The sequence below is a fragment of the Ambystoma mexicanum genome, chromosome 12 (genome assembly GCF_040938575.1).
Source record: "Ambystoma mexicanum isolate Mex_15411 chromosome 12, UKY_AmexF1_1, whole genome shotgun sequence".
NCBI classification, from domain to species: Eukaryota; Metazoa; Chordata; class Amphibia; order Caudata; family Ambystomatidae; genus Ambystoma; species Ambystoma mexicanum.
This window is the reverse complement of record NC_090936.1, coordinates 578,258,964-578,281,215: the sequence shown is the minus strand read 5'-3', so window position 1 is coordinate 578,281,215 and position 22,252 is coordinate 578,258,964. Positions and strand designations below refer to the sequence as shown.

Sequence of the window (22,252 nt, the reverse complement as noted above, 5' to 3'; positions counted from 1 at the left end):
TTACGAGAATGGTGGTAGCCATGGAGCTATTGCTGCCTCCGTTCCGGGCTCCATTACCGGGTTCCTGCAATGGGGACTTACTGGGTTACTCCGAGATAGGAGAACCCGGCAAATCCTCCATGCAGGAACCCATCCCGATTCCCATTTAAGCCCCCATAGGGCTCAATGGGAATGGGGAGGGAGGTAATAACGGGCAGAGTACAACTTGCCCGTTATTGCCTCCCTCTTCCCCTTGCGGGACCCGGAAAGCACGCCAGGTTTTACCAGGCGTGCGATCCAGGTCCCGCGATGGGAAGCTGGTAATCAGCACTCCCGGATTGAAGGGGCCCAGTCCCGTACCGGCCCCCTTCAATCCGGGAGTGCCAGGGTTATAATGAGGCCCCAAGTCTCCCATTTCTTCTTTGCTATCTTTGGGCAATTAAGCAATTCAGATTTCTTTATGTCGGCTGCTGACAGAATTTCTTCCAACCGGCGTATCCAACATTTTAGTAGACCAGTTTGTGCACCTTCATTTTCAAGTACAAATATCCGATATGCCGGAATTGATGGACACAAGTGCATTTTTCGCATTGCGGTCAATGATTTACACATGACCCTGCTATGCAAGTAGTTGAGAGCCAGTTTGTGTCTCTGTCATTGAAATGTATTGTGGCAATTTTAACACCCGGTGCCAGAATCAGCCTTCTAGCATTTGCTAAATATTCTCTTGGATATTCCAACCAGCTTCGGCTCCAAAGATGATGGCTGGAACGACCTTTTGCAGACATTATAGTGATATCATAACCACATTTTTTGTAGTGTACTTAGGAACAATGCTATGTGATGCCACTTCCTGTTTTGTCAAGGGGTGAAAGGTTGTGTTCCATCGCTTCCCGCTATAACACTTCAGGGTGGGGTCAAATAACATCACTTCCTGTGATGTCATCAGAGGTCAAGGGTCATGTGATGTCCCTTCCGCTACCCCTGGCATTTTGGTGAAATTTGGTAATTCTGCCAAATTTTGGGAGGAAAAGTGGAGGATGTATCTCCAGCTTGATGTTGGAGGTAAATTCTCCACTTTTCCTGCAAAATTCAGTGGAATTACCTCTTGCTAATTCTGCTGCTGGTAATTCTGCCAAAAAACCCCAATGGGGTCAATGCGGACTAACACTGCCTTACCACCACTTGCAATCCCATGGTAAACTCAAGGGACCAAGTGGCAGTAACGGTAACCAATTCTGGTGGTATCTCAGCAGATTTATCGCCAATGAGGACCAATGTGTGGTGTGGTAAAACATGGCAGCAAAATTGCAGTAATAGACTAACTGCCCCTTTACTGCACTGTCAGATTGCGAGTTTTGAGGTAAAGTGCAGGAATACCCCTCAGCACTTGGCAGGAGGATTTACCACGTGCAGAATTACCGCCTGCATTGACGGCTTAAAATTCCCAATGATCCTAAGTATTCCAAGTATTCTCCAAGAATTGGGAGTTACTCTGCCAACCTCCCACATGAAATTTGGTTGATTTTCCACCAAACCGAGTGGCAGCAACAGAAGAGCTTGGCGGATTTACCATTGGAAAATCCACCCAACTCTGGCTTACGGCCTGGAGGAGCCATCCCAAGAAGAAGAACTCATAGTGAGGCCCGCTGTATGAGACAACGGGCAGCCAAAATCTAAACCATGAAGGTAAAATGCTTGCGAAACAAAATGGCGACATTTGTGGAGATCAATGTAATTTAGCCTTTGCACCCTGGGTCGGACATTGGAGTCCCGATAGCCAATCAAGAGCTAAGGCTTCTGGGTAATTTTCATCTGGGTAGCCATGCATAGAGATGCCGTTTGGGATTCCAGTGTGCGGCCTGCCATTCTCCGTTCCCCCCACTTTCTTGCTAGCGTCCCACACTCCTGTCCACCCACCCCCCCACTCACTGTACTTATTTGCTGCCACGTCATTGTCCTGGATAGAGGTGGTCAAGCCTGGCGAGGCCCGGCCCGGGCTCCAAAGGGGGCTCCAGCCCGATCCTCCTTTTCAGACTGGTACCCCAGATGCCGCTGCCCTGCCACAGGCCCCATCATGGCTGCCCAGTGCACGGCGCAAACACAAAAATTGGCATTTCTTTTCATTTTGCTGCCGCCATGCCTTTCAAAATTGAAAGAAAGGCCCATTTTTTTCCTTCATATTTAACCCCGGCACAGGCAAAAAGGAAAGAAATGCCCATATATGAAGAAAAAAAGAAACGCAACCCTGATGGCGGCTCGGGTGCCAAGAGGGCACCAGGGCCGTATTTCTTTTTTTCACATTTGACAATTTCTTTCCATTATTACACCTTAAGAGAATGTGGCATTGTGAATTATTACTCGTGTTCTGCATTTTTGAGTTCTCAAATAGTACTCTGCAAATCCTTATGACGTGAATCTCATATGTTACAATACATGTGTAAGTCTCAAATATAAGCAATCACAGTCTGTTTTCATTTTTTAGCAGCTCAGCCATAGTTCTAAATACTTGATAAACGTTTAAAAAACATTATTGAAAACATTCTTGACACCGTTTCGCTGCTAAAGACAACGATGCCCAGGCCACAGCATTGTCAAGTGAAGTCCTAAGGCAGGCATTATTTATTTATTTGTTTATTCATTCATTCATTCATTCATTTATATAGCGCACCTAACCCGAAGGTATCTAGGCGCATTTATTTAGGCATACAGTAAGGTACAATATAGTTTACAGAGGCATAGCGTAAAAAACATTAGCAGTTATATTAGAAAGCGATAGACATGTTTATAGCGAGCAATTGCTATTGTGTAACAGAGGCAGCTGTTGACGCACAAATCGGCCAATTCATAACTTGCAAAAAATAATATGTTGAAAAACAAAACAAACTCCTTAAAAGCATTCTGGCAAAGGTGGTCTGAGGTGGCATTCCCAGGCCTGTGAGGGTAGCCTTGCGGCTGCTTGTGATGGTATTGCTACCCCCATTTACCTCCTTCCTGTTCCTTTCTCCCCCCCACAGGGACTGAAGCCGATGGATTCCAATGGTTCTTCCGATCCGTATGTGAAGGCCAACCTGCTTCCTGGCGCCAGCAAGGTGAGGGGTGATCCATGCGTGGGGCAAAGTAGCCCAACCTATCCTTCTTCTGCTCCTTGGTGTGAGACGCCTTGAGGACGCTGTGGGGCTTCGCCCCTCCACGATGCACAGATATGGAACTTGGCGGTTGTGTTATGTTATGTTAAAGGTTCTTATGCCGCACGCTGTTGCCACCTGCGTGGTCTCTTGGCGCTCTGGCGGATTTGTAAAGCAAGGGGGTATGCGGGTTAAATTAGTAGGACTGGGCAGGAAGAAAGAGCAAGCGAGCTGTGATGTGCTGCTGGCCGCTTCAGTTTGGTGATGTAGAACACTGAGCTTAGGTGTGTTTTTCAGGCGGTAGCTGCCCTGTGGCTATCTGTGGTTTGGTTCGTTGTTGTGGTGGTGTCAAAATACATATACCCTGGTAGAATAGGAATAGGTTTTCAGCTATGGCATTGGAAGAACTGTGCTCCGCCTAGTTTCTTTCTGTAATTTATACAGGGGCACCCCATTTTAGAAACAGAGGTTCATAATGCACAAAGGCACATAGCATTTTAGTAAAGTTGGGGCTTCTTAGATTTTTTGTTTTTGATTTTTGTATATATTCAACTGAACAGCTGATTGTGTCTTAATGAATGGATTGTAATTTTGTATGTAATTACGGATACATCGTTTTTATTTTCCCTTTTTATGTGTGTCACCTGAAATATACCATGTATGACTCTAGTTCTGATTAATTGTGCTCCCTTGTTCCTTTGCTAAATGATTCTGCCGCTCCTGTCTCAGTCGGTTCCATCTCTTAATGTCCCTGCAAAAATGTCGTCTGACAAAAATGTTGCCAAAAAATGGCCGTGGTTTGCAGGGACATTATCACATTGACCATGCGGGGGACACCCCTTTAACCACCAAAACCTTTTTTTTTCAAAGGGTGGGACAGACAGACCCGGAACCCCCATTCCCTTTGACCCCATATATATGGTCACCCTATATAAAGGCGCCACCGCGGATACCACTGGATACCCCTCAGTCTTGCATAACTGCTCCATCCTTGTAAGACTAACAAATTATGTTGGTCTCTGTCCTGGCGCCTTCCCCTCACTAACTTCACCACCCTTTACTGCGGCAGCTTATAATGTACTCATTGATTGGCTCAAGGGAAGTCTGACTCATTGCCTAGTCAGCACCATTGCTAACATACAAACATTGCCATAGAAAACCATAATTCATAAAAAAAAGGACAAATACGAAAAGAAAAAATACTAATATAAGTGTTACAATACATAACCATAGTTAAACAAAAAAATGGTCCTATAGTCCATAATAAAACATTCCCAAAGCAGTACCAACATGACCTTACCGACCCCAGCATTTAGTGCATTAATTTACTAACTTGTCATAGTCGTGCCTGGAAACACCTGTGTACAGGCGCGTGATAAATGTCATATCATATCAAATCATATTCCCCTCTCCCTTTTTCTTCTCCGTTTCCTCAACCTGGCCTAAAAAATGACAACCTCAAAAGTAACAAACGGGCATACAGCATTTTTGGCCCATTTTCGAGCATCCTGTTGCCCTGAATGTCGTACGACGGGTATGGCCGATTTTAGCCATAGAGTGTGATGTGGCGACAGGAAAATGAAAAGGCGAGTTACAGTTTCTAATGATGGCTCAGCACAGAGACCATCAACCACTTCACTCTGCATTAGTCGCTCTGCCCAAAGCCACCCTCACCAGCAGCAGACAGAGGCATGGCTTCATAAATGAACGCCACCTGATGGGAGATCAACCCCTCTCCTCTCAGCACCTTTGACTGGGAGAAGGGGGGCTGCCTCGGGTTCTGAGCGCTGTAGAGAGCATGGCCCGAAAAGTTAAGACACCTTTATGTATCAGATCTAGCCATTTGTCTCAGCGCAGAGCCATCATTTCCTGTGCTTTGATTTAAGAACCAATTTCTTTACATGCCTTGGTCAGGAGAGATAGCTGGCATCCCCCAGCGACTGATTTTCATTATGGCGCATCTCTTATCGACTCGCCACCAAGTACAAAACATACTCTTAGCCAAAGTAAAGGGAGTCCGAATAACCTGGTGTCCAATATTCCTGACCTCTATTTCCTGACAGAGTAACTCCATGGGAGCACTAGCGAAGAGCACAAGACGCTTACAGAACACAAGTGTGGAAACATGTGTGTCCCCCACAGCCCGCTCTCCCATGTGGTGTCTGCTTTGACATGTCTTGCTAAAGCTACATTGTTTAATTTGTAAGAAAATAAGTCCCAGGGCCCAAATTGTCTTGCATGCTTGTGACACGGTGGGCGGACAGTTCACCGCCATTGCTGCTCCCACCCAAAGCTGCGCCCCACAGTGTCGGCACATTTGGGGTTACACTACAGCTGGCTGCTGCTCATTGGGGTTGATGGATGCTCTGGCTATCATTAGTTCATAATCCATCAGAGACTGAGACAATAAGTGCTGGGGCTCAGAAATAAGTACCAGGGCTGAGCCCCGGCAAACACCCCCACAAATTAGTTCAAAGACACCGTCTGCGTGAGCCAGTGAATGTAAAACACATCCCAAGATGGTACAATGGCGTGGGATGCGCAGGGCATTCCTGTTTATTGAGGTTTGGCGGCTCCAGGAGTTTACATGAACCTGGATCTCCCGCATACAGGTGCCGCATTCTCATTGCCTCGATATTTCACTCGTTCTCTGACTCACCCCTCTATTCCCTCTGACCTACTCCTCACACCTTCATTGACTCATTTAGCCGCTCACTGCTGCTAGGGTGACCAGATTTAAAAAGTAGACAACAGGGACAGGGTAACTAACATAAAAGTAGGACTAACTCGTGAAAGTCTCTGTTAAGGCACTACACTTCAGTAGCGGTTGGAGGAGAAGGGGGTTTAAGTGTTACTGTTTAAATAAACACATAGTATAATTAATTTATCACAAGCACACACTATCTTCAGTTGTAAAATGCAGCATTTCTTCTGTACAAGGTTGTGCATTCCTGCAATCCAGCTATGAAGACCGACTACTAAAAACCGGGACCACTGCAATTTCCAATGGAAACATAATCTTGAGAAAGGGGGACAGAGCACCAAAAACCGGGACAATCCCGGAAAAACCGGGACGTGTGGTCACCCAAAATGTTGTCCTTGTTGAGTGCCCACTCTTGCCGCTCCTTTTTCGGATTTCGGTGAACCACTCTCCTTTACTCATTCAAACATGCATTCCTCAGCCAGCATTTTCTTCCCTGCCTACCCCACACACAAACACACACAGTTCATCCCCTTAACACTGACTCACCCACTGAATGACTGACTGAGTCGAGTCCCCTGAATCCTGCACTCCTGTGTTCACAGAGCCACTCACCCACGCAAGAGTCACCTGAATCAGTTACTTCCCCTTTGCCTATCTCATGGAGTCAGTCTGACATGAATTCACTGAGTAATTCCTTCTCACACTCACTCTTATATCACTCACTCATTCACTGATACCCTCACCTGACATCCGCATTCGCCCATTAGTTAGTCATCTTGCTTTTACTCATAAACTCACTACCTTCATTGAGTGAATGAAAGAGTGAGTGAGTGAGTGAGTGAGTGAGTGAGTGAGTGAGTGAGTGAGTGAGTGAGTGAGTGAGTGAGTGAGTGAAAGAGTGAGTGAAAGAGTGAGTGAGTGAGTGAGTGAGTGAGTGAGTGAGTGAGTGAGTGAGTGAGTGAAAGAGTGAGTGAGTGAGTGAGTGAGTGAGTGAGTGAGTGAGTGAGTGAGTGAGTGAGTGAGTGAGTGAGTGAGTGAGTGAGTGAGTGAGTTTATGTTTCGACGTTACATTATGTCACGTCAGGTCATGAAGGGGGCCTGGATTGTTAATGTCCTAATGTTTGCTTTTTATTCTCAATTCAGGCAAACAAGCTGCGCACCAAGACACTACGCAACACGCTGAAGCCCATGTGGAACGAGACCCTGACTTACTATGGCGTCACCAAGGAGGACATGATGCGCAAGACCCTGCGGTGAGGACTAGTCACTGGCCAACCTCAGCGGCACGAGCGCAATCCCTCCCATTCACTTGTGGTGATATAAGGCACCCGAGGGGGAGCTTTGGAATGACAAAGGGGAGAAGCAGATCAAAGACACACAGTGGGGGTCATTTACCAAGCACCCGGAGCGTGAAAGTAAGGCCTAAAACCAAGCGTAAGCGGTTCATGTTGCACGTTTGCACTCTAGGGGAATCCGCTGTAATTTCTAGGGGGGTGGGGGGGTTGGCACAGAGTAGGGTTATCATTACCAACCGACATTCCAGCTCCGCCTTCAAATATCACGTGGTTTTTACGCAAGCGTGACACGTTCTTGCCGGTGTGAAACCAATGGACTCCGGTGCAATATGTCTGTATTTTTTGCACCTGCTAAAAGCAGGTGGATGCCATGGAAATACCTGGTAAATGCAAACAGGAAGCATTTACACTTTTTGCAAACCAGAGTGCAAACACAAAGTTTAAGCATGATGTAGCTTGTTTTCACATTATGCTTTTGCACTCTGTTTTGCAAACGATTCAAATTGCATGGCAGGGACTCAGCGGCCTGCTGGCCGCACTTAGGTGGGGATTCCTATGGAATCCGCCTGCTCTTTATTCTAGCTGGTGCTAATTAAAGGCATATTCAATTGAAATCTATTCATTTTATGCCGGCATTAAAATCTCACGCAGGCGCTCTTCCAAGACGGAGGAGGAGGGCACAGCAGAGATGCAGTGGCGTCGGCAGGAATCACATTTAGGAGGGGCACAGAGGGGGCCACAGAAAAAAGTAGGGGGGGCACAGACAAAAGTAAGGGGGATGCCAATAAAAGGGAAATGTGTGACGTCAGAAACACTCCTGCAGAGAATCTTTTGTGCACACCAACTACCACACCACTTTTGTGCACCTCCCCTCCCATCAGAATGTAGGCACTAAACCATTAAGTCACTAATGGCGCATCATTAGCGGTTTTGTGCGCAACATTCTGATTGGAGGGGCTGCTCTTTGCCACATTTGTACTTTTGGCCGAGTTTAGGCTTGCTTTCAGAGTTAAAAACGGTGTGTTATGCTATTAAAACTAATTAAACCGTTAAAATGATACATACTCGGCAGCGCGTGATTGCAGTAAACGACACCAGAGGGGGCTATAACCTTTCTTTTAACAACATTGTTAAAGAGGTTGGACTTTTGTGATCTTTTCTGAAGCAACTGAATTGCCGTTCGAAAGCCACTGCGCACACAGTCTAGGAGTCGCGAAAAATTTAGGAGGGGAGTCTCTAATTAGTAATCTCCCAGCTGAGGTGGGGGGGACGGACGCGCAGGATGCAAACTCCACTTTCTGCCCCACCTACACCTTGGAAGGTGACGTAAATGGGTGTGCATTAACAAACAAATTACTGTTGCGAACCTGAACTAGAGTAGCAAATTCAGCCAATGAAAAAGCTTAAGCGGAACCCCTGGAGTGAAGAGAGTCTGCACTTCTCGTATGACTTAAATCAAATCTATAACGGAATTACCAGGTAGGCCTGATGCCCTCCCAACTGCCTTGTAGAGCGAACAGCGGACCTAAAGTGTCCTTCTGTATAGGGAGCCAGGAAAGAGAAAGAAAAATCGGGGCAATGTGGCCAAAAGTCTGCATATCTGAGATCAGACCAGCAGCAGAATGGAGCCCAGTCTTTAACTGTGCCAGCAGGGCCCTGGTGGTGTGGGCAATTATGATGGCATTCCCTTCATCAAGCCATGCAGGACCAAGGCTTGGACAGGTGTACGGAAGTCTTATGTGCAAACATTTGTTAAAACCTTTTTAGAAATAGAAATCTAAAAAATAAACATGGGATTTAAAGTTAAGATTTGAATAAAAAAAAGAAGCTCAAAGCTTTTACAGAATTCACTAGGGTAAGCGATATTCCAAGAGTAGATGAGGAACATAACCATTGTTAGAGATAGAGAAGAGGAAGTTGAAAGCGACAAACACTCTGCCTGCGAAGGATTAATTTTAAGTGAAAGTGCTGACATCCACTAATTGATGCCACAAAATCAGTGCTTTAAGTGGCGCATGTCAGAAAAGGATGGCACTCTTTGAAACACTCCAGCGTGGCTGAAATACGGGTGTATTGAGATGCCTGGCCCGGCAGCCAGATCTCCAAGTGGTTGCATGTAGATATTGAAGAGCATGGGAGACAGGATGGAGCCTCTGGGGACTGCACAATGCATGTGGGTGATCTCGACCTGGATTAAACCCGCTGCGCGTACAGCGCTGTACAGGATCCCTCAGAAAGGAGGAGAACCAAGCCAGGCCGCAACAAAGCGTCCCCAAGTAAGTAACCTGAGATCACACAGATTAGCACTGGTTCAGCTCAACATAGTCTGAATGTCAGGCAAGTAAAGAACTTTCCGTGGGTCAAATTATATGTTAGTGGCACGCCCAGGGCTAGTAAATTATGCGACTTCTGGAGGTGAAGCAACTTGCCCAGGGCCCATAAGGTCACTGGCAAAGCCAGGATTAGAGAAGGGCATTTTGGCAATGACATACTGAGAGCCAGGGCCTTTCTTGCACCAGGGCTGAGGAAAATAGAGAATGGGACAGAGGTCACACAGTCAGTGGAGGAGGTTGGAATGGACTCAGGCTCAGTCAGGGTGCCAAGTGACACCGCTGACTTCATGCAGTGTTAAAGGTAGAGGTGAAGGTCATCTGAGTTATGATAATGAGGAGGGGGTGAGCCAAGATCACACATACTGTAATCCCTTGAAGGGCCATGATCTATTTTGTACGGGGGACAGTAAATCATGAACCTTTAATGTGCACTAAAGAAAGGTGGGCAGACTCGCCACAGCCTGGGGTATCTCGTTGCATTCGCATGATGATCCAGGTCCTCACGGTCTCTCCTGTCTTTTCTGTTTGGCCAGACTCTCTGTGTGCGATGAAGACAAGTTTGGGCGGAATGACTTCATTGGTGAAATCCGGGTTCCTCTAAAGAAGCTGACGCCAAACCAGACGAAAGCCTTCAACATCTGCCTGGAAAAGCCAACTTTGGTAAGAAGCCCACCTCCTCAACACACTGCTCCACCAGAGGCTGCACTGCCCTCTCCCGCGTGCACACGCACATTGGCCCTCCACGAGAGGTCTACAAACTGCTCAAAAAGAGGCAACACTATCATACAACCGGCTCCAACTGAGGTCACTCGGTTTCATCAACGTTTGCACCGCTGTTTAAAATGCGCCACCAGAGGCTGCAATACCCTCACAGACACTGCTCCACCGGGAGAAGTCACATTACACTCACGCTGCACTTGCAGGGGTTACACTACAACACACACTGCCCTCACATACACGTTTCCCCCAGAGGAGGTCACATGGCCCTCTTATTCAGACACTATTCCACCAAAGGTGATACAACTATCCCACACTGCTCTACTCGAGGGATTACACTGCTCTCACACAATGCTCACCACATTTGTCCAGGGAGGATAGCTCAGCAGCAACTTGCTCGCCTTGGAAACAAGACGACGCAAAGCAAAACAGGTTCGATCCCCGGGTCCGTGCTTAGAAACCTCCTGGTATTAAGTGCGTTATAAATAGGCAACTAAGAGACATATTCCTGTAACAGCGCCTTGGTGCCCCCGGGCTGTGTGAGCGTTTAGAAAATGCAAATAAATAAATTAATTAATTAATTGGGCTACACTGCATTCTAACTCCTGCAACAGATGGCATCCAGCACTCTCGCTCCTCACTCTCATTCTTTCTATCTCTGTCTCCTTCTAACCCTCTCTCTCCTTCCCCATATCGCGCGCGCGCACACACACACACCCCTGCCCCCCCTGTTCCTGACTAAAATACACTGCTCCACTAGAGAAGTACTGTGCCATCTTGTCAGAATCACAGGGTCCTTCTTCACTGCGGTACTTGGTGGCACCTGGACATCAGTGACCATTCACAGTAGCCAGCCGATAACTACAATTCACTGCAGTCCTTCAGTTTGGAATCACAGGACCACAACGTAGGCGATCCAGCAAGACACCATGCCTTCTCCAACAGAAGAGTTAACAAGAGGGTAAACAACACAACTTACTTCCTTACTTATCCACCTGACAGGAATGAAGTCCACAAACACCATGATGGTTTGGCAACAAGCCCAAGTGTTTCCGTGCAGGAAAGCAATTTAACCAAAACACTCTTGTTGCCAACAGGTATTCCTTGCGCACACTTGGTTGGGGAACGCCCCTATAACCCATTCAAGTCTAGATTATACTCTATAAAACTCAGATACAGTCATCGCTTTTAACCAAGTACATATTTAATGAGGTTTACGTTATTGTTTAAATTGCCACAAAGATCATGTTAAAACTGTAAAAAAACATACAATGAAAATTGAACCAAGGCTATAATGGTACATTTGGTACAGTAATTATCCAATCTCACTGATTTTTATACTGACACTGTTTATCAACCATCCCATCAGTAATTATTGTACATCAGAAAACCCAAAAACAGAGAAACCATATTTGTATTTTCAAATGTTGTTGCCAAAGCGTTTTGGGTATATATCGAAGGACGTCATTTGCGGGTCGACTGAGGTCTCCCTTGCTACCCCTGTGGTTTCCCTTGATAGCCCTAAAAAAACTAGAAAATATGATATATATTTTTTTAAATGTATGCTACCAGGATGAGGCCAGCGCCATGTGGCTCTTTGTTTCTTGAGTGGCTGGCTTTCTTGTTCAGGACTCTTAAATAAAACATGGGGTTCCACAAGTATAACACTTTGAGCAGTAACCCTAAGCAAGAAAGAAAAGTAATAATAAACAATTTGTCTTTCTGGAATTCTGTACAATAATTGCTAGACTCATTAAAGGTTTATTTCAGGCACACTTCAGTGAGTCACTGATTTAGTCTGTTCTTAAACACCTCAACTCAGCCTTTCCTCCTTCTGAGGTCGATAAATGAGTACTAACACAGGTTGGGTGATATTGTATGTATATTTGTTCTCTATAAAGCACTTAAGTGTAAGTGCAATATAATAAGACATCATTATCATTTGGCCTTGGATGTCTGCTTGCGTTCACAGTAATTTGGTAATATGGGCCTATACACACTGATATTACCGATACATATGAGGGTCCATTCTTGTATGAAATGTATATTACAATATAGTGATATCGTAACCATATATTGTACTTAGGAACAATGCTATGTGATGCCACTTCCTGCTTTGTCGAGGGTTGAAAGGTCGTGTTCCATTGCTTCCCGTGATGTCACTTCAGGGTGTGGCCAAATGACATCACTTCCTGTGATGTCATTGGAGTTCAAGGGTCGTGTGATGTCACTTCCGCTACCCATGGCATTTTGGTGAAATGACCTCCCTGTCTATATCTATCCTTCTTCCTGAGCTAATCTGATGTGATTTCTTCCTGAGCTAATCTGATGTGATTTCTCAAAACTCTTACACCAATGTCTTATATTCTACAAAAGAAATGTGCAGGAAAGCAATGAGGATAAACAACATTGGCCATTTTAGAACAATTCACACACCTGTAATGTCACAATGATCATCCAAAACAACATTTTTAGCACCCATCCCTGCAATTCCATGCCCCATGAAACCCTGTACTATAATGTACAACGTTGTGGACCCACCGAGCAGACACACATCTGGAGCCCCTACATCTATGCCCGCGAATCCACTGCAGACCATTACCAGGCTGCTCTCAGAGCTGCAGGCCACCAAACTAACTTCGGCAAACAACACTATCACCTCCCCTGAAAGGCCAGGTTCCTCCGGATCTGTAGATGAAACTAGTACCAAAGCAGGTCATTGCACAAAGGATGCACGCTCCTAAGATCATCCTCTAGAAAGGTAACCCTACCGGCCAACCAACAATTGCCATATGCCTCAACAAATATGGGAGTCATACATTTCTCAAAACTCAAACTCCTAATTGATATCCACTGCTACTGGAGATGGAGCCACAACCAAAGGAATCAGTCTGACATGATTTTACCTGAGACTTGGAAAAAGTGGTTGAATCTTGCATGTCATGGACAACTCCAAAGGAATAGCCACAGAATCAAAGATCAGAAATATCAGGTGAACGCTCTATCATCAACAATCATACCAGTAGAATCTCAGAACCCTATCACCAACAGTATGCTCCAGTGCCATTCTCCCATACTGGCCAGTGCTTTCCTTGAAAGGGCCTCCTGATGAGCTGAGGGGTATCTCGGCACTTAATGTGCCAGGATACCACCCAATGCAATTAGCGTTACCGCAACTCAGCAATTTTCCTGAGATCCCGAGTTGCTGGGGTGGGGGAGTAAGTCCCCATTCCCATCGGGTCCAGACTCAATGGGGTTGAGGGGTGCTATTACCAACGGCGGTAATAGCGACAGTGGTAATAGCACCAAAAATTGACTTGAAGCCAGCACATTTACCTCCAGCTCAGAACTGGAGGTGAATGCCCCGGAACACCGGATTGGGCAGAGCAGTAAATGCAATGGTAATAGTGTTACCGCCACATTTTACCACTCAACCCAACTCATGATGAGGCCCATAGTCTCCTTATAGTCCTTAAGATTGAGAGTCACATTTATGGATCCTTTGTAGTTGCCACAGAAAATTCCACCGAAGCTGTCACCAAATTCTATGGTGGAATTACTCCAGACACAATTCATGGTAGGAATCCATACAGATGAGAACATCTGTCACCCGTGTAGCAATGCTAGGGCATGGGAGCACGATGCACATATAGGAGCCCTGGAGAGAGCCTGTCTATGCAGCAAATCCTCACAACCCCCACCCAATAAATGGAGTGCCCACTATCACTGTAATACTGTCTACTTTTGTAGTCTGCGAATCCTGCACCCTCCATGCTTTGCTGCTTCGGTGCTTCAGCGCCCAACGTCCTCAATAATCTCTGAAATGTAGGCATTCAGTCTCCACTGTGGTGCCTCCAGAGCTTCAAATGCCTCAACCAGACACAGTGTAGTTCTGCAAACAGTGATGGCGGATGTCTTGGCATTCGAGGAATCTGGTGGCTCCCTAATGGCTCCATTAATGGTGAACCGGTTATGCAAGCAACCAACACAGAGATGCAAAGATGCAGCTCTGAACACTCCAGATCCATGCCTGAACAGAGGGGACAGGATCCAGCAAGTCAGCGTGTACCGTCCAGTCATCACAATCAGCGATGTATGAACAGCCGCTTCCATGACAGGCGACCTGCTTCCCATAACCATTTGCCAACTCATCAACAGACAAAACCAATCCCAAGTATTCCTCAGATCTCATCACACACACATTCTCCAGCTTAACAGAAAGGCTATTGTCCTGCAATCTAACATCATGATAATCTTAATTCCTCAAATTGTCAACCAAATACACTGTAAGAAATGATTCAAAATATCAACTAAAAATGGAAACCCTATGTTTATCCGAGGATGTCATGTGAGAACCTGTTTCAGCACTATACCTGAATTCAGCAAGAGTGGCCCTGTAGTACTCAGAGGGGGTATACAACGGGAAGCTCTGGAACGGTGAATCGGAACAAAGAATGCTATAGTGGCTCCACCCATCTTCACTATGGGACAAACCTAGGAAGAAGCCTTGGGATAAAGAAATATGCACCCCCATTCACAACTGCAATTTAAGTGAATTGCCAAAAAAGTAAACTGCAACTTGAAAATCACAAAAATGTTAAGTCAGGTTTGTGATTTAAACACTCTTTATGTAGTTTCATAGAGTGTGGAATAAAGGGTTAACTTATCTGTGAAAGTGTTCACTTGCCTCAACCTTCCAACAGACTCCATCGAAGCCCACCCAAGCCACGTGAAACCAGTTTTAAGACCAGTGCTCTGAATTACTAGTCCCAGCATACATCTGACCACAGCACCCAATAGAGTAGATGAAGCAAAGGGTCAGCCTGGCCAATTCAAGAACATTTTACAGTTTGTAGTGACTAACACAAAGAGATTTAAAAAAGAAGGTACCTCTGCAGATGTTGCCTGCATTGTGCAAACAGGTAGGAAAAACATTAGTTGCACTATATTTTGCTCTACTTACCACACTTGTCTCACAGTTTTGCTAACTTTGGGTGGGCAAAACTGTCTGCTATGTAGTCCTAGATGTAAGAGTGTCACAGCACAGTAGGACCCTCATTTGCACACCCCTTATAGCAACAGGGTGACGCACTCTGTCAGCAAAACTCTACTGCCACCATGGATCGGGCTCAGGCACCGGAGGTTCAAAACAAGAAGCTTTGAATGCTCACTGTATCTAGGTGGTGGTAGGCCCCTCGCCGAGGTCTGAGCTCCTCCCTTGTGGGGGCCGGTTGCTAGGACCAGAATGACACAGATCACCTGTGAGGGAGATAAAAGGAAGCCATGATAGGGAAGTGCTGTTCCTTTCTAGCTTCAACCGGGAGGCCCAGACACGTCCCCTTCTGATATTGAGGCCTTCAGACACCCACAGGAACATTCTAAGTCCCATGTAGTCAGTGATGGCATCATTCATGTATGCTGTGCCAGGGGCGTGACTTCTTATAAGATCCTGAAGATACCCAGAGCCCCAGTACTTTCAAATCTCATAGACACAGGGTTTGGTTACCTCATGATATGCATAAAATCTTCAAAAACGGATTGAGTATTACATAGCCAGAAACGGCATAATGTGATAGTGACCGAGATGTGTGTAAACTACCTTCTTGCAGTCCATCTGCCCTGATCAGCAACTTGTGATAGGGGGCCTTGCAGGCACAATTTACTAAACATTGCAACCCCTCTCACTGACTCCAGAATGTCATTGATCTATGGCATGATGCTGATCCTTCAGTGGGATATTATATAAACTGAGACAGTCCATGCATAGACACAATTCATACGTCTTTTTGGGCACAAACATTAAAGAGGCCCCAACATGGAAATCTGAGGGGAAATACGCCCATTCGCATATGTCTTTTTGGGCACAAACATTGAAGAGGCCCCAACATGGAAATCTGAGGGGGAAATAAGACCCTTCTGAAGAATCCCATGAAGATTCCCCACCAGCATCTGCTTCTCTGATAGAATTCTCATGCGGCCAAAGGGCACCATGGAATCTGGTTCTGTCCCAAACCACCATCCTAGTCTCTCTGAGGAGGCAAGACTAAGTCTAGATGCTTCAAGAAAGCATCAGCACAACCCTTGTGATGAAAAGGAAGAGCCGACACATTAGCCACCACCTTCTTCCAGTGATTCGACAGTCCACTGGCACTAGACTTCCAGTGCCACATAATTCTTCCTACAAAATTCAGGGCTTGTAGTCATAGAAAGAGTCTTGCAATGTATGCAAGGATTATGTTGCTGCAACTAAGGTATGTCAGAAATCAAGAAAAATCAGGGGAAGCAATACGACAAAATACAAGGTCTCTGGCTGTTCACTCATGCAAACTCCCGGGGCTTCTTTCTCTGTAGTGACAAGAACCGATGACAGGACCATTCCGCATCTGCATGCACCACATCCATGGCCCTCTCTGAACCCACAGAATGTAATGTTCAATTGGCACAATTATAGAGGGGTAGAGTCAACAGGCTTCCCTGGCCAGTAGCGTGATGGGTGGTCGGTAGGACCTTGCAAAAGAACTACTGTATTAATAGTTCGCCACAAACAAAATTCACCATGGTGTGCATGAAACAATGATCAACATTTATTTTCAACAAAAGAGGAAATTTTGTCTGAAGGAATTCTTTTGTGCCGTGGCACAACACAAGTACATATAAAAGTGCATGTATACTCTGCACGGCGGTGGGTTAGTAAAATGTGGTTACAAAACATTCAGTGTATCGCCATTATACAGTGAACATTACTAAGTTGATGACAATCTCTTGTTCAAGGTCACAATATATCAAAAGGTGTCACTGTTTGTCACGGCACAAAAGAATTCTATCAGACAAAACTTCCTCTTTTGTTGAAAATAAATGTTGATCATGTTGAGGGGGATATTTTCTCTCCTTTAAGTTTGAACCGCCCTAGATAAATCATGGACTGCAAAGCTCAAACCTTCGCCTGGTCTATAACATGACTTGAAATGTTTCTGCATCTCAATTTGCCAGGATCAGATGACTGCCCTGCACTGTTATCCTTTGTGGCACTTGGGCGACCCTTTTCCTTATCTACCGTGCAACTTTTGGCCAAATCCCTGAGGCAAGCAAAATGGCACTGGGTTATGCACGTGGGGGGAAAACTCATCAGGCAGGAAATGCATCCAGCTCACAACAGTTAATCATCCACGATGACAGGCAGAGACTGTCAAAGTCAGTGCCGTAGTATTTTAGGCAGAGTTTGCAGATTTAGAATACTCCAAAGATTTGTGCATGCTTTGAGGATTTTTAGGATTCAAACAATACCCTTTAACATGTCTTGCTGCTTAGAAGCTTGTAGCTTTTACTAGGGCTCATGCAAATGGAGTCTCCCAGCTACACATGAGTTTTAAATATATTTTCAGGAAGTTTCTTGAATGAGGGGAAGAATCTTGAGACCATGGGCCTCATTACGAGTTTGGAGGCAGCCATGGAGCAATTAGCTCCATGGCTGCCTCCAAACCGGGCTCCTTTTGCGGGTTCCTGCAATGAGGACTTACCGGGTCATTCCGACATAGGAGGACCTGGTAATTCCTCCTTGCAGGAACCCTTCCCCATTCCCATTGAGCCCCCATAGGGTTCAATGGGAATGGGGATGGAGGTAACAACGGGCACACTATAAGTGTCCCGTTGTTACCTCCCTCTTCCGCTCGTGGGACCCGGAAAGGACACCTGGTTTTACCAGGCGTCCGATCCTGGTCCCGCGATGGGAAGCTCGTAATCAGCCCTGACGGAATGAAGGGTGCCGATCCCGTACCGGCCCCCTTCATTCCGTCATCGCAACCATCGTAATGAGGCCCCATGTATGTGTTTGTAGGAGAGGCCAGATTCAATGTGAGGGTGTGAACATCGTTTCACAGCCGAGTTTGAAAAGAAAAAAAACAGTTGGCCTGATTCTCCAATATTGGCACCGGCACATATAAGGAGGTGCCTTAGAGCCTCTCCATTGTTCACCTGCTGCTTATACCTGATTCTAAAAGCCTAAAACAGGAGCAGATCTGGATATACTTTCAGCAGCTGTGAGGTGCTGGCGGGCCATCCACTTCACACAGACTTTCTCAAGGGTATCTTCAGATTTGCTCCAGATGTAGGCTTTGAGAATCAGGTATAAGGCGGCGGGTGCAGATCTGACATGCGCGCAGCCACCACCTGATTGGCTCCATGGCAAGTCTTTAAGAGTGGGACCCAGTAACTCCAGTTTCATGTGGTTGGTTTCCTTTCTTCAGCATTTACTAGAGAAATCCTTATGTCTTCTTCTATTGCCATTTACAAACAGTTTATGATTAACCGACAGATTTGGACTTTCTACAGACTTGTGCATTGTTTGTCTCCAGGTTGTCACTGTCTCTAATCTTAGGACCATGCCAGGGGAGCTACAGCTAGACAGGACAGCAGCACTGCCACGGAGGCATGGCAATGCATCAGGCAGAATCAAAACAGGAAAACAGACTCACCTTGAACTAATTTGAGGTACCTACCGAAGGAATCAGCCTGCAAAATACTTAGTTCAAGCAAGTTTGTACTAGTTAAGTTGTGCTGTGCTAGAAATAATGGCTGATGGGCTTTCTGACTGCCCCACCATGCACTTGTCCCAGCATCTAAGCTTTTCTATGATGCGTACATATCTCAAGGAGGAAACGATCCCCCAAAACCAAAAGTCTCAACTCAGTTCAAGGCTCTTTCTTGGTCAACAACTCCCAGTGTATCATTGAATAGTTGCTTTCATCACGGTAAGTGGCTGAGAAAGATAGAAAATACGACGGCCCATCCCATTGCCCTCTTGAATCTGCAACAAAACGGCACCTCTAGCTCTGATCAAGGTCCTGGATCTACCACACTCTAGAAGGTATTGAGACGCCTCAGAATAAGCCCTGGAATCGATCATCCCATCGAAACTATGTTGCAATTCTCCTTCTAAAGCAACTAAGAGACTTCACACACAAATGAGAATAGTTCTAATTAGATCGGCAATGACCCAACAACTGAGACAACAATGCCCCTGCCAACTGAGACAATGATGCCCTGGCCAATTCAGACAATGAATCCCAAGCCAAATGAGACAACGGTGCCCCAACCAACTGAGACAATGATACCCGAACCAGCTAAAACAACTATTCTCCAGACAACTGAGACAACCAATCCCCAGCCGATAACCATGTCCCTGCCAAATGACACAACGACGCCCCAGACAACTGAGACAATGAGGCCCTGGCCAACTCAGACAATGAATCCCAAGCCATCTGAGACAATGATGACGCAGCCAACGATGGGCCAGTCAACTGAGACAGCAATGCCCCAGCCAGCTTAAACATGATGCCCTGGCCAACTGAGACAACGAATCCCCAGCCAACTGAAACAAAAATGACCCAGCCAAGTGAGACAATGATGCCCTGGCCAACTCAGACAATGAATCCAAAGCCAAGTGAGATAACGGTGCCCCAACCAACTTAGACAATTCCCCAGCAAACTGAGACAACCAACTGCCAGACAATGAATCCCAAGCCAACTGAGACAATGATGACCCAGCCAACGATGGGCCAGTCAACTGAGACAGCAATGCCCCAGCCAAATTAAACATGATGCCCTGGCCAACTGAGACAACGAATCCCCAGCCAATTGAAACAACCATGACCGAGCCAACTGAGACAATGATGCCCTGGCCAACTCAGACAATGAATCCCAAGCCAAGTGAGACAACGGTGCCCCAACCAACTGAGACAACAATTCCCCAGCCAACTGAGACAACCAACCCCCAGACAATGAATCCCAAACTAACTGAGACAATGATGACCCAGCCAACGATGGGCCAGTCAACTGAGACAGCAATGCCCCAGCCAACTTAAACATGATGCCCTGGCCAACTGAGACAATGAATCCCCAGCCAATTGAAACAACAATGACCCAGCCAACTGAGACAATGATGTCCTGGCCAACTTAGACAATGAATCCCAAGCCAAGTGAGACAACGGTGCCCCAACCAACTGAGACAACAATTCACCATCCAACTGAGAAAACTAACTGCCAGCCAACAACCATGTCCCAGCCAAATGAAATAACGACGCCCCAGACAAATGAGACAATGAGGACCTGGCCAACTCAAACAATGAATCCCAAGCCAAGTGAGACAATGGTGCCCCAACCAACTGAGACAACAATTCCCCAGCTAACTGAGACAACCAACCCCAGCCAACAACCATGTCCCAGCCAAATGAAATAACGATGCCCCAGACAACTGAGACAATGAGGCCCTGGCCAACTCAGACAATTAATCCCAAGCCAACTGAGACAAAGAGAACCCAGCCAATGATGGGTCAAGTCAGCTGAGACAGCAATACCCCAGCCAACTGAGACATGATGCGCTGGCCAACTCAGTCAACGATGCCCCAGCCAACTTAGACAATGATGCCCCAACCCACTAAGACAGCAATGCACCGGGCAGCTGAGACAACAATGCCACAGCCAACTGAGACAACGAATCCCAAGTCAACTGAGACAACGATTTCCCTGCCAACTCAGTCAACAATTCCCCAGCTAACTGAGGTAATGATGGCCCGGCCAACAGAGGCAACAATGCCCCAAACAACTGAGATGATGAATCCCCAGTCAACTGAGACAGCAAAGCCCCGGCCAACTAGTGCAATAATGTCTAAGCCAACAGCTACAATAATGCCCCAGTCAACTGAGACAACGATACCCCGGGGAACTGAGACAATGATGACCAAGGCAAATGAGACAACGATGCCCAGCCAACTGAGATAACGATGCCCCAGCCCAATAAGGCATTGTTATCCCAGGCAACAAAGACAGCGAAGCCCCAAATAATTAAGACAGTAATGCCCCGGCCAACTGACACAACAATGGAAAGACCAACCGAGACTATTCCCAGCCAACTGAAACAACAATGGCCTGACCAACTAAGAGAATGGGTGCCAAATATATATATATATATATATATATATATATATATATATATATATATATATATATATATATATATATATTATTTGCATATATTTATTGTGCATGTGGTTACAAATAATTAAAACCTTAAGCACCTATATTGAATATGCAGCAATCCTTAGCCACAATACATTAAAGTCAATATATACACATTTCCCAAAATAAAAACAGCTATCGAACTATACATTCAAGTTCCATTCACATTGCATTGTTATAAACATGATTCCTTCAATGTATCCAGCAAAAATTGCCACTGCAACCAATTAGTGATCGAAAAGGATTTTTATTGCCTCTTTCCACATATACAACCCTGCACCCGTTGTAGCCAATGAGGTTGCCCAATTAAAGGCGCTCCAAAATTTGTTTCCTCCAATATTTCCAATTTCAGTGACAAAAGAAGCATATGCCTTATCATATTGAGTCTTCAGTAATGGGCATTGTGTCAGTATGTGCCTACTAGACTCTACTGCACGTTGACACAATCTACATTTTCTCTCTTCATGAGCAACACCAACCCAACTACCTGTGTACATATATGTGGGTAGGATATTTAGGCGGAGGAAAAAAATAAATTCCAGCATTTCTTCATTACATAATTTCTGCAAATGAGAACAAGGACCATCAACCATAAGTCCCTGCCTTGTGCACTCTAGATATCCTCTTTTCCTGCTAAGTTTGTGCAGCCATTCAACTCTATCCCAAGCCCAGGTCTTCCTCTCAAGCTGTTTCTCATAGCCCGGGTTTTCGAAAATCTCGTCTATTGTAAAATCTATATTTTTACAGTGTTCACACACCTCTTTCTATGAGCAACCCAGTAGCGTGTTTGCTGGATTTATCTGCAGTCTCATTGCTATGAGGCACATTAATGTTTTATCCTCCAGTGGTCTGAGCAACAGGGAAAAATAAAGCTTACAATACCTTAACAGAGAGCCGAGACCCAGCTCACAATGCAGCGCTTCAACAGGGGGTTACTTTGGGAACATTTAGCATTGATCTTAAAATGTTTGCTTCTAACTTTTCAAAGCATTGCACATGTCTACTCAACAGTAATTCTAGACCATACACCATAGCAGGTATGATGGCTCTGTGGTATATATTTATGGCACCTTCTATATTGTT

General features: G+C 45.7%; 1 protein-coding gene across 2 annotated transcripts in view; it reads left to right on the top strand.

Annotated features, from left to right (window-relative positions):
* Positions 1-22,252, top strand: part of LOC138513815 (double C2-like domain-containing protein beta) — a 358,694-nt gene that overhangs the window by 276,020 nt on the left and 60,422 nt on the right. For both annotated transcript variants that reach the window (XM_069628915.1, XM_069628916.1), the window contains exons 3-5: positions 2,997-3,071; positions 6,955-7,064; positions 9,973-10,099. In XM_069628915.1, the coding sequence (XP_069485016.1) occupies positions 2,997-3,071; positions 6,955-7,064; positions 9,973-10,099 (312 nt within the window). The remainder of the gene's footprint in view (positions 1-2,996; positions 3,072-6,954; positions 7,065-9,972; positions 10,100-22,252) is intronic.